Genomic DNA, 13,224 nt, shown 5'->3' on the forward strand with positions numbered 1-13,224 from the left:
CAGTGGGGGAAACCGGGCATTGATTAACCGCGCCTGGCAGTGCCCCCTGCTGCAGACTTTGAAGCCACATCTCTCTCATCACCGCACACTGTGTAAGAGCAAGCGACGCTCGTCTGTGCTGCATCACGCTGGCTTTCGAAAGTATTATTCCAGCAGTGTTGTCGCATTTGAGAAGGAAGAGCAAGGCTGTTAGACCAGAGTAACTGCCGTGGCAGCCATCTGGAAGGGGAGCGTAAAAGCAGTCAGTGTATAGGATGTGATTAAGTGCAGATGTGGGGGTGGAGTGCGGGGGGGGGAGTCAGAGGGCACCCCAGGCCTCCACCGCGAGGGGCGTAGCCGACTCATCCTGACAGGAGGCATGGCGGAGATCCATGGACCTCAGGTCTGCCCGGAGTGAGACCTGCCACCCCCGCTCAGCGTCACATCAGCACCGGGGGGCTACTGCTCACTGTCTCCAGAGCGAAAGATCACAGCAGAATGTGAGCACAGACGCAGAAATCATTAAAATGCATGCTGATAATCAGCAACCCTGCCGATGGAAAATAATCACGCAGGATAGTGGTTAGTGGTCTCCTGTTCTGTTTTTAAACCTTAAAAATGTTGTTTTTAATCACCCTCGCTTGTTGGAGCTTCTGTGAAATCCACGAAGAACAAAAACTACTGGTAAACATGTAACTGTTTGAGCTCTGGGTTCATGGCCTTCAGAGCAGAAACGTGAGGGATGTTCTGTGACTTACCTGCTAATTTCTCGTTTTTATATATGGTGCTATAAATCGAGGGCCCGTGCATCTTAATGGCACAGAGGTGTAAGTGGGCTTCGTCTCCAAGATTGTGTTCCTGCTGGTTTCATGGGTGCCTTGGGTGCGGCATCAGTGTGAAGGAATCATTCTTAATTCCGGCCTCTGCGTCCCTCTGTGATGTACGGCTTCATCACGGAGCCTCCCGTCGAAGCCGGTGGAAGCCCTAAGTGATTTTTTCCTCTTTGTCTTCCTCTGCTTCCTTCGTTGCCTGCATGCAGGACTCCAAGATGGGGTTTGGCATCGCGGTGACGGGCGGGCGGGACAACCCCAACGTGGAGAGTGGGGAGACGTCCATCATCGTGTCAGATGTTCTCCCAGGAGGCCCAGCTGACGGACAGCTCTAGTACACGCTACACTTCTGCTATTGCGCCTGTCAATCTTCCACTCTGCCCATATCTGTCAAATGACACCTGTCTAGCCACAGTATAGTAACTTAGGCACCATAAATGGGCAGAGGTAATTTACAGTTGCTAGGATACCAGTAGATTCTTTTTTTAAAACATCTCCTGACCTAAAATTAGAAGGCTGAGTTATTTTATTTATAACTATTCCTAGACATCAGTTGTTACCCGGTGATCAAAAAGATGAACGTAATGACTGTAGCAACTTAATTATTCAGTGCATTCTTCTTTGTACTTAATGATGGGTCGTCATGGCAGCGTCTTCTGTTTTCCGAACGTCACTGTTATTTCCCCACAGCGAAAATGACCGTGTTATTTTGGTCAACACCATCCCCATGGATAATGTGCCTCACTCATTTGCTGTGCAGCAACTGAGAAAATGTGGGAAAGTAGCCAAAATTGTGAGTGTTTCTGCTCTTGTTCTCCGGAGAATATCTCCCTCTTTTGTGGAAAATATTTAATATAAAATGTAAGTTTTAACCAGCTTGCATTATGTTTAGCACAATATCGTAAATTGCTAGTTTTTTAGCTAAACTTGCATAGCTTACAAAGATTACATTTCGTTTATAATGATTCAAACTGGCGTTTACAACAAATGTAATACTGAAACAAGATCTTGCAAACAAAAATTGTTCTTTTTCAAAGGCTTGTTTCGGTCTCGTTAAGTAAATTGCTCATTCATGTCTACTCTAAAGATCTATTCATTCCTGTAGAGGATTTTTTGGGTTAGAATGTATTTGTTCAATAACATGATTAGTTTGGTAAGGGTTAAAGTTAGTTTTTAATATTTTAGTGATATTTATATTTTAATATCATTTTAATATTTATATTTTTATATCTAATAGCAGATAAATATTTGTTTGGGTTCTATTAATATAAATAAATGCATAATATTGGAGGGTAATATGACGCTATTCAGCTTGTGTGTGTGAATAATTTCTTTAAAATCAGTTATTATCTCTCTCATTTGGTGTCCTAGCTTAAATTTACAATTTACCATTGCTAATCTCCTGAGAGACAGCATTTCCAGACCTAAAATGAGTGGATTAACACTTTTTATTATTTATAATTGGGCTTGGGCATTAATAATTCACTCAGTCATTGGCAGGATGCAGTGATGCGTAATCCTAGCTCTTCCTGTGTGTGCTCTGTAAAGACAGTGAAGAGGCCCCGCAAGGTTCCCGTCCAGACCATAAAGACGCCCCCCTCCCCCGAAGCGCACGACTGGCCGTCCGACTACGAGGAGTACGAGCGGCACAGCAGCCTCAGCAGCCGCAAACCCAGCTGGGCCGAGGGGAACGGGGGCCTGGGCTACCCCCGCAAACGGGACCAAAGCTTGGAGCAGGAGCGGGGGAGGGGCGCGTACCTGGAACCTGATTACCGAACCCGCGGATATGGCCGCGACCAGGAGTACGGCCGGGGCAGGAGTGTGGAGCGCGACGAGCGGGACTACCGGAGGGACGGCAGCAGGGGGCGCACTCTGAGCCGCGAGCTTAGCCCTGAGCGCCGTTACCCGAAGGATCACAGCAGGGGGCGCAGCGTCGACCGCGATCGCGACCTCAGTAGTCCCACCCAGACCTACAACAACCGCGATCTCAGCTACGAGCGCCGGAGAATTGAGCCGCGCACGGATGAGCGGATGCTGCGGAGCCGCAGCAGGGAGCAGCTGCCGGACCGCTCCCCATCCCCCGACCCGCGCTCCCACGACGGCGACCGGGAGCCCCTGGAGAAGCCCATCAACGTGCTCCTAGTGAAGAACCGGCCCAACGAAGGTAGGACTGCTGGACTTCAGCTAGAAAGGGCTAGAAATGTTGTACCTGCATAATTATGGCATTGTGTGGCATGTAAGATCTCACCCACCAGTATTACAGAAGCTCGGGTTTAATTATATAGCACTTTATTTATTTATGACAGCTCAGCCACACTTGGGACCTGTTCTTTTTTCCTGTGAAATTCTGCCTAAATCAACAGGGCCAGTCTTATGTCTTTACTAAATAAATTGTACCAAAGTAAAAGACTGTCTTTTTTTTTTGATCGCAAGGTTCACTGGAATATTCTTGGGTTTATGTTCGACTCACCCCATTCTTGTGAGTTCTTGCAGTGACTGACTGGTTTCACTTTGTATTTCGGACTCGCAATGCGATTATAAATCAATGCAGACGAACAATGTGATAACAGCATGTGACTGGGGGGGGGGGGGGGGCACGATGTTGTGTTTTTATGGAGATCCTGGGCCTGGAGCTCCAGGGATGGAGGCTGCATCCCAGCGGCTTGTGGCCAGTGATGTTACCTCTGACCTTCCTGGGGGTGGAGTCTGTATCTGGGTGCTGGTGATCCTTCCTGCTTGACCAGTCCCTGTGTCTTTACCGTCTGCTTTCTGGTTCCAGAGTACGGCCTTCGCCTGGGCAGTCAGATCTTCATCAAAGAGATGACCAGCACAGGCCTGGCAGCCAAGGATGGGAGCCTCCGGGAAGGCGACATTATTCTCAAGGTACCCAGAGCCTTACTGTGACTTCCAGCACCAACGCATAAACGGGCGTAGCTGTGTGGCCGTATGTATATACTCTCACACATTCTCACAGTGGCATCTGATTCTTGATCCCTGAAACCCTGTTAGTTTGGAGGTGTAAACTACATAAATAAATTATACTGAACATTCCCTGTAATGTTCAGTATAACCTAGTGTTTATTTTAAAAAAATGTGGTAACACTTTACTTGAAGGAGCACAAGTATCCTGCTAACTCAGGTACTACTCAAGTACAAATCATGAACAAATTTAATAACTGTATGAAATACATAAATTGATGAAGTCAGTATGTAACTAACACTTAGTTTCTGGTTAATTGACACATTAAGTAAGAGTGTACTACAACGTTATTTGTGCCCCCTCAAGTAAAGTGTCACCAAAATGACTTTAATAAGGCTGAAAAATATGGGGATCACCACTTGAAATTGCTAAAAAAAAAATCGTAGAAGTGCAGGTACCTACATAACGCCATAGGCTGGTTCACTGTTCGGCTGTTAGGATCTTGTTGGGTTCATGTGTTGATGTCCAGTGTAGCAGGATAAATGACACTCTGGGCAAGGACCTTGTCTGCATGAGGTTGCGCTGCTGGTTCTTGCTCCTTCTCCCTCTAAGGATGCATTCTGACATGTTCAGCTACTACTAACAGCATAAAATCTGTATCCTTTATGTATTTGTCTAATGCCACAAAAGAAAAGCCTTGCTTCCTGGAACATGTCTTGGAAGAAATAATTTTGCTAATTTACAACAGTATAATAATCGTTTTATGGGCCTGAGATCTGTGTCCTTGTCCTATTGGCTGACAGGTGTGATGCACCACGTCGCCCAGGTTTGAATGATGGCCAGACCATGTCAGTAATAATCTCTGGGGTTACCGTCGGTTACACAGCACCCACTTCTGCGTCTCGTTTGCGTTTTCTGCTTGACATGAGGCTGCGCCTGGGTGTCGCCGTATTCCCCGCTACCTTTCCAGTCATGCCAGTTCCTTCCACCTCCCCTGTAGATCAACGGGACGGTCACGGAGAACCTGTCCCTGGCCGATGCCGGGAAGCTGATTGAGAAATCCCGGGGAAAGCTGCAGCTGGTGGTCCAGCGGGACCGGAGGCAGATCCTGATCCGCATCCCCGCTCTGGCAGACAGCGACTCGGAGCCCGATGGTGAGTAGGGAAGCAGAGCGAGAGCATCTCTCCGCTAACTGTGCTCCTCGAGGAGCTAGATCCTGGAAGAGAGGGTCGCGCTACGGAACAGCGGATAGCGTGCTTGTCCGCGGAATGCAGGTGCAGAGCTGTGGCCCGTCGTGGCCGTGCCCGTCCGAGTTATAGTGTACGACATTATTCCTGATCAAAGGGGGTCAGAGTGCAGTAATCAAGGTCTAGGTGTCAACTCTTAAACATGGTCCATTACCTCAGACAGAGGTATCCTACCAATGGATTAATGATCCGTTTTAAAGGCATCACCATTTATTTTATGATTTGTTTTACTCAGGTTAGCAGTTTAACGGTCATAGTTCATCACATTATTTTAACATTAAAAATATGTTTGGCATTGCTTTTGAAAATCCTTCGCGTTCCGCGATGTATAGTCAGTGTAATATGGTAGAATTTTTGCAGCTGGTGATACATTGCAAGTGCCCCACTGAATCTAAGAATAACCTTTGGGCATTCTAAGGATTTAAGTGGTTTAAAAATACAGACGGGGTTAAATGGCAAGCTGTCTCGCATTTCTGGTAGCTTCTGTGTCATCCTGCAGGTTGAAATAATCCGGTGATTCTTTTTTGTCGTTTTGTCTTCTGTACTTGATCTTCCATGCTTTTTTTTTCCTTTCATTGCATTTCATTCCAGGAAGTTCCCTTGACCGAGGATTTTGATTTTACAAAAAAATCTATTTTGTGTCTTTCTTTTTACAGATAAAGTATCATACTTTTAACAGATGGACACCGAGACACGCCTTTTTGTTGCCATTTATCTGTAAAATGACTGTGCCTTGACAGAATTGTAAAGCTTTTGCATTTCTCTTTTGCTAACTTTTTTTCGTATTTCCAATATCAATAAAAATATTTTATGCTCTATTTTGTATGGTGTGATTTATTTTAGTTAATGCCATATTTGGCTGTGTCATTCTGGACGTGAGCTTTTTCTTAACTTGCAGACTTGGAGCTCACATTCTTAGTTCTGCAGTGAGGTTTTATTATTATTATTATTATTATTATTATTATTATTATTATTATTATTATTAATAATAATAATAATAATAATAATAATTTGTATGCAGGATATACTTAATAATGCAGTATCTGTTTGTGGAGAACCTTAAGCTGTATTCTCCATTACTTTTGATCCCGCATAAACTGTAATGATTCTCACTCTCTTGCCACAGTGTTTGTTATAGCTACAAATGTGCCTGTTTAGTTTTGCCAGTTTGTTTCTTAAAGGTCTCTTTGTAAATAGGGTAAACTTCCTCGAATTATCCTACAATATAATACGCCATTTTGAATGGTTTTTTTCTGAACATTAATCATAATAGTAACTAGAAGCTATTATCTTTTCCTGTGATGGTTACTATAAAACAATGGAATATGTCCCCAAATTATTTTTATATATATATATATATATATATATATATATATATATATATACTTGTGTGTGATTGGCTGTCTGGGGGGGTCAAGGACACAGAGAGGGAATTGATCCTAGTGTCCCGGCTGCCCCCCCAGCCTTGTGGTCGGTCTCGCTGACCTGTTTTCACATGCAGGCTGGGGGGGCACACTTTGTCGTCCACCATAGGAAGCCCCCAGTGCGGTCGCTGGTCTTCAGTCCAACTGTTTATAATGCCAGCTTTTCTGCACTGTAATCTCACTCATTTCTGTTTGATCTAACAGACTTCCGGGTCTGTTCCCCTTGATTTTCTTTGACTCCCACTCCCCCCCCCCCCCCCACAGGAAGTAGACTGTAATTGTACCCTTTCCAGCCTAATGTAAACTGTAATTTGTCTCCACGTTCTGTGGGAGCTGCCCCATATCTCACAGCCTGGCTTCGCTGGCCTCCTGCAGTTCTTAAATATGAGATTTTAGTTTCTTTCTGAATCTTCGGATGAATGCACAACCTCAACCAAATATGGAAAAAAAGTTCTTTGCATATGTGTCCCACATCTGTGCCATTTTTAAACCCCTAAATGAAAATCTAGCCACATCTTTTCTTGGAAACCAGACGTCGTCATCTTAGAAAAAGCATCCTGTGCTTCAGTCTCTCTCCAGGCTGAGAGAGGGAGCAAATGTGGGTCCCACATACTGCTCTCATTAAAATGCTGGTAACGACAGCCTGCTTTTCGGTCCGACCCTCATCTTTAAACTCTTAACGGCCCTAATAATGTCGTTCTGCTGTCTAATTGTGTATTAATTCATTGTGTAAATTAACTGTGATTTTCTGAATTGTCCTGGGGAAACGTGGGTCAAAACAAAAAGTTTGTGGACTTTAAATATGACATTTATCCTGAGGGGAACAGCAGAAGCGTGTAATTTGTTTATTTTGTGACATTGTTTACCAGGACAATTCAAGCTGCTCTTTGCCGCGGTCTCACACCTGGGTCCTGTAAAGACTGGTTAAGGTTCTTTGGTTTTCTGAGGTTGTTCTTACGATGCATACGCTGTACTCTGCCTCTTTATAATGATATGCTGTTCACTGCCTTCTTTTCTGATAGATTTTCATATCATTCATGTTGGAGAATGTAGATTTTGCACAGTCATATGCTTTAACTGAATTGCCTGTACAAAAGTCATAAAGCCAGAAATGCTGTATTATGGAATAATATAAATGTTTAATGTGCACATGCCACTGCAAGGGAGCACAAGATATCAAATTTAAATGTAACTTTCTTGAACTTAAGTAGCAATTTATCAGAAATTTATATAAATTAGGGGATCGGTTTTTGTGCACTTTGCCAATCACCAAAGGAGGCAGTGATGTGTATATATTTTTTTATTTTTCAGATGTTATAACGAGGCAGAAATGTATCTAACTGCTTTACTGTGGTATGCGAGGACTTCTACTGGTGCTTCTTGGGACTTGTGGAGGGTTTTCTGCTGGGTGCAAAATGGGAACAGAAAAGCTGTGGTTTAATGGATCCGTCTCTCCCCTTTTTGCAGACATCTCTGAGATCGAGTCGTATCGCTCCTACTCCCCGCAGGAAGACAGACGCTCCCGTCATTCGGACCTCTCCTCGCATTCGTCAAACGAGAGGATACGCGAGAAGCCCGGGTAACAGGCCAGAATATTCCTATAGTCCGCCGTTTCCCATAACCACCCTCCATTTTGCGTTACTGGGTTTTTGGTCACCTGCATGGCATAGTCACATACTGGGAAAGGCTGTGACATTTTGGTCTGTATTCTCCCTGCTGCTATTGAGAAAAGCACTTAAAATACCACCAGAGCTGCATGCTGTTTTGGCAAAGTATCTATTAAGACAATACATAAAGGTTAAAGCACAGCAGGATGTGCATTAAGCCGCTTATACCATTGTAACTACAAATCTGATGTACATGTTTGCACATAGACATTATTTTCACATGTCAAAAACACATCTTTTCCAATAATTAACCATTTCTGTTTATGTTAGTTGTTTTTAAATTGTCTTCTTCATCTGGAATTTTAAGTAATGTTAGTTCGAATTAAAGTTTGTAATCGTGTACAGATTTACTACTGTGATTCACCTGGCTGGCACTACGTGTGTGGTTATAGACAATCAATCAATCACCCTTCTGACCAATCAGATTTGGGAATTCAGCACTAGCACTGCGGTTATAAAATCATAGGATACACAATCTAACTGTGCCTCTCCAAGTAGGCTGTAAGTGGCCCTTCATGGGTGTGATAGCAGTAAATGAATGTTCATGCTTGGCTTTTCCACCCGTAGTGCTAAAACATCCTGCTGGGGGAATCGTTGAACCCCATGTTTTTGATAGAGTGGAGTATAGAGTAGGGAAAACCTCGCTCAACCCCTGTGAAGCCCATGATCAGACCAGGCGATGTGTGGATTGTATTAATAATGTTCAGAAATTAAAAAATAAGGGTGCCACTTTACAATAAGGCTACCCTTATAAAGGGATTATAAATGGTTTATAAGCAGGTTATTAATTAGGTTGTAACACTTTATAAATCATTACTAGACAATTATAAACAAGTTATACCACATTTTTTTTATATGAGTTACTACCGTGTATAAGTGGCAAAGGGTAGCCTTATTGTAAATTGGTACCAAAATAAGTCTGTGTAGTACAGCAGATTTTGATTTTAAATATATAATATGCATCCAGTAGTGTTACAAATTCAGATAGTATACTGTGATATGCTGTTTTGGCCATATTGCCCCCACCTTCTTGGGAACTGGCTGTTTTTTCCATTCCCCCTTCCGCTTTTGTGCGCAGGGATGACCCCCCGAGCAAACAGGGCAGGGCGGGTAGCATGCCATCCTCTTTCCGAGGGTCCGAGGACAACCATCCCCAGCAGGAGCACGCAGAGGAGCCGCGAACGGAGGAGCCCCCTGGTATCCAGCCCCAAAGAACCATGCATGTGTTTATAAAGGCTTTAGAAATGGAGCTTAGCAAGTTTTGGAAACTAGCTAGAAAACTTGTTAGACTAAGACATTAGCATTGCTATTCTTAATTATATAATATTATTTTTTATCAGTTGTGTTCTTAATAATCTTAATGGTGTATTTTAGCTGTCGTTATTGCAACTCCAAAAATCCTTCTGAGGCCCAGCCCAGAGGACGAAGCCACTTATGGGTGAGTATCTATATTTAGGAGATACTCTGTGCTTAATGCTATAATATTCTAACCTACAAATAAAATTACTGAAAGTTGCAAAGAACGTTTATGAACCGAGCTGTACAAAACACTGGATGGCACTGTAGCATATGAGCAACCACAGAAAACGAGGTCAGAGAGATGAAGCTGATGGTAGCCCGGGTGCTCAGGGCTACTGCCAGGAAACCTTGTTGTGCAAAACAATATTGAAAACACAAACTGTCGTGTTATCAAATTAGTGTTTATTGTACAGGATGTTAAAAGCTTAATCCAGTAATGCGCTTATTTTAATTAAGCTAATGTCATTTCCTTTCTTGGTTGAATACGATTAGTTTCATCGTTATTGTAATATACTTTTAATAATATACTTAAATTTTATTAATAGCTGGATTATCTTAATATTCAAAGATATCCCTAATAGCTTTCAGGCTCTGATATGACGTATTTGACTATTATGTTTCACAAGTCAGTGCGATTGCAGTTGATTTAGCTTTGGTGGTGTTTTTAGTTAAGCGCCACCATGTGGTGAAGCGATGTGGTACATGGCCAGCTGTCAGAGAGCAGCCTCAACTTGTGCTTGTTTCATTTCTTAGGAGCAACACTGCGATGGTGAGCTTCCAGAAAGGCGAAAGTGTCGGTCTGCGCCTGGCTGGGGGCAACGATGTGGGTATCTTCATCGCAGGAGTCCAGGAGGGCAGCCCAGCCGAGGAAGAGGGGCTCCAAACCGGGAACCAAATCCTGAAGGTGTGTCTTTCAGCTGTATTTCCACCATTCTTTTTTTCCTGAGGACAGCCGCATATCCCCATGTGCTGAATGCAGTTTATCATAGTCTGCAAGGTTCTCAAGATCCCAAATTTCCAAGTTTTTCTGGGGAATTTTTGGAAATTGATGCCATAAAATGTGAAAGAATCTCATTCACATATCCAGCCTTGTTACTTCTGTTGGCATCTGGCATTGTCCTGTAATACATCATTTCTTTTATACTTACTAGGCAGACATATATACCCCATTATACTTAAATGTTTGGCAAATAATTGTAAATAATCTTTTGGGCCATTTGAGGGGACAGGTGGCCTCATAACCTTCAATCAGATGGTCATGGTTTAAATCATGTGTTATCTTCTGCTCCCTAATTCTGATTATCGCTGTAGTTACATTTTTTGCAGCTGTCATTTTACAGACTTGAGAAAATTAGTCTCCTAAGACATCTGAGAAAGTTTAGTATAGGCCGTTAAAAACAACAACCAGTTTCTGAAAACCTTGAGCTCCAGTTTGCTGCTGTTTGGTGTTAGCAGTGGGATTTAATGACACACCATCTGCACTGCAACTGGACTATTCAGATGCCTGGTGTCATGCGGAGCTGCACTCTGGCTGATCGCGTCCCTCTGCATCCCTGCAGGTGAACAATGTCGACTTCAGGGGCCTCGTCCGAGAGGAAGCGGTGTTGTTCTTGTTGGAGATACCCAAAGGGGACACCGTGACCATACTGGCACAGAGCAAGTCCGATGGTGTGTGCCAACCCCCCACTCCCATCAAACACCCACTGTCTACACTTTCAGCATGTCCCTTAAACAACAACAGTAACCATTTTGTTTCCTAACCACAATTTGCACAATTACTCTTGGCTTTGGGGTCTCAGTGGTCTCATTAGAGGTTACATCAGTGGCATGACACTAATAGTTGAGAATTAGAAGTTCTAGAACTAGGGATGTCACAATGGCCTCTTTCACATGAATGCACATCACTCTGTAAGCGTTTTAGCAGTAGCCCCCTCCCCGCAAGAAGCAGTAATCATCAGTCATAAGGGCTCATTCTTTTTATCAGTCTATATCAACAATAGCTAAATGTGTTAGTTAAAAAAGATAGTAAAACTAATGCAATTATAAAATGATACATAATTAAAACTATCAGCCCTTTATTGTCTACATCAGTGAGCTGCAGACCTGACTTTTGTTGTTCAGCCTGACAGCGACATGTTCATGGCCATCTTTGTTTCATAGTTTAACTGGTAGCATCGACACTAGAAAAAGAACTGGCAGGAACCAGTTTTAGCTGGTGACATCATGGCCTGTGCTCTTCGTGGTGCCAGGACAACTCTTTCCCACCCTTGGCAGGATTGGCATGAGGGAAAAGGGCATTTTTAGAATATGCAAAGCAAGCTCTGGAACGTGACAGCGGAGAAACATGATGCGATCTGGAAGCTGGCTTTCCAGCCTCATCCAGCCCACAGTGATACAAGATTCTCTGTGTGTTTTTCTCCAAGGCTGTAATACTATAATACTGCCATCCTGCCTCAAGCAGCAATGTAGCATGACTGAGGACAGTCATATCACCGTTGTGCCAGGTCCCTTTGATTATGCGGGCAGTTTCTGTGTTGCACTGCCAGCGAGGTGCCCTACTTTGCGGGACAGATTTGACATTAACACGATGCTGAGGCGGTATGCATGCATGTGTGTGTGTGTGTGTGTCTGCGCGTTTGTGTGTGTGTTGCTGGGCCTGCGTGAGCCTGGGCTCATCTGTGGAGCAGTAATCCATTAGCAAGTCAAATTCTGTAAAGCAAGCAGGTGGGTGAGAGAGGGCTGAGCATTTGGAGCTGCTTTTGAACTTGGAATCCCACCAACTCTGGTATCTGGGTCCCGCCAGGGTGCAACCGGAAGGAACGTGGGCTGGGTAGCAATGACCTCGGCTGTAGCTGCTGCTATTTGTCCCCCTGCCTGGGACAGCGCCCCCCCCAGGGGACTGCCGGCTAACTGCCCCTCCCCACCAGAGGGAGAGTGAGAGAGGGGGGAGATATCAGACTGGCTCAGAGCTTCAGGAAGTATGGGCGGGGGAGGGGGGGGGGAGTGGGAGTGTAACAGCAGAATGATAAAGTAGGGAGGGGTGAAGAGTGTTATTTGGGGTTGTGTTATTGTTCTAAGTAGAAAATTATACTAGTTTAGCCCCATTTAAAAAAAAAAAACATAATGGGAAACTGTATTAAACAGCAGAAATACTTACAAAGGCCTATAGCTCCATATCATTGAGGATTTGTACAATGTTACAATACTGACACTAAGGATACAATAGCCGTTGTGTATAGTACCTCTGACTACATGGATTTTTCTGAACTACTGCCTCATTCATCTCTGTAAAAAGAAAAGTGAACAGCAGGTGGCAGTAACAATCCCTCTTCTTGAAATAATTGCTCGGATATCTTTTAAAAAAGGGATTTTGTATGCATTTACAAAATACATTTAAGATTCACTCATGAGGCACGGTGTCTCAGTAGGTAGCCCTGTTATCCCACACCTTTAGGGTTGAGGGTTCGAAGCCCTCTTTTTTTCTGCCTGTATTGAGTTTACATGTTCACCCCATGTCATGCAAGTTTCCTGTCACAGACTAACATGCTCTTTGGTATCTCTGTGTTGTGTGCGTGTGCACATGTGCCCTGCAATGGACTGGTATCCCATCCAGGCTGTACCTTGTGCCCTGTGATGCCTGGAATAGACTCCATGATCCTCCCACAAACCTTAATAGGATAAGTCATTTATTAAAGGGTGAAAGTGCTATTATAATCGTATTAATGATGTTTTCATGAAATACATTTTTAGTTCACTAGCTACCTGTGGAGGACTTTACACCAAGTAAATTTTTTGGCCTAGTTAACCCTTTCAAATATAGTATCACAGTGAAGTTCTTTCTGTGTTTGATGTTAAATG

The 13,224-nt window shown here is 43.7% G+C and overlaps 1 protein-coding gene across 8 annotated transcripts in view; it reads left to right on the plus strand.

The window, feature by feature from the left end:
- The window catches only part of tjp2b (tight junction protein 2b (zona occludens 2)), a 69,013-nt gene that overhangs the window by 46,331 nt on the left and 9,458 nt on the right, over window positions 1-13,224 (plus strand). For 7 of the 8 annotated variants that reach the window (XM_023803355.2, XM_023803356.2, XM_023803351.2 and 4 more), the window contains 10 exons: window positions 1,019-1,143; window positions 1,500-1,602; window positions 2,358-2,973; window positions 3,589-3,692; window positions 4,730-4,883; window positions 7,868-7,979; window positions 9,146-9,264; window positions 9,442-9,505; window positions 10,120-10,270; window positions 10,926-11,034. In XM_023803355.2, the coding sequence (XP_023659123.1) occupies window positions 1,019-1,143; window positions 1,500-1,602; window positions 2,358-2,973; window positions 3,589-3,692; window positions 4,730-4,883; window positions 7,868-7,979; window positions 9,146-9,264; window positions 9,442-9,505; window positions 10,120-10,270; window positions 10,926-11,034 (1,657 nt within the window). Of the gene's footprint in view, window positions 1-1,018; window positions 1,144-1,499; window positions 1,603-2,357; window positions 2,974-3,588; window positions 3,693-4,729; window positions 4,884-5,632; window positions 5,795-7,867; window positions 7,980-9,145; window positions 9,265-9,441; window positions 9,506-10,119; window positions 10,271-10,925; window positions 11,035-13,224 lie in introns of those variants that run through there. The other variant, XM_072705192.1, reaches the window with a different exon arrangement.

This window comes from Paramormyrops kingsleyae, chromosome 2, assembly GCF_048594095.1.
Source record: "Paramormyrops kingsleyae isolate MSU_618 chromosome 2, PKINGS_0.4, whole genome shotgun sequence".
Lineage (NCBI taxonomy): Eukaryota > Metazoa > Chordata > Actinopteri > Osteoglossiformes > Mormyridae > Paramormyrops > Paramormyrops kingsleyae.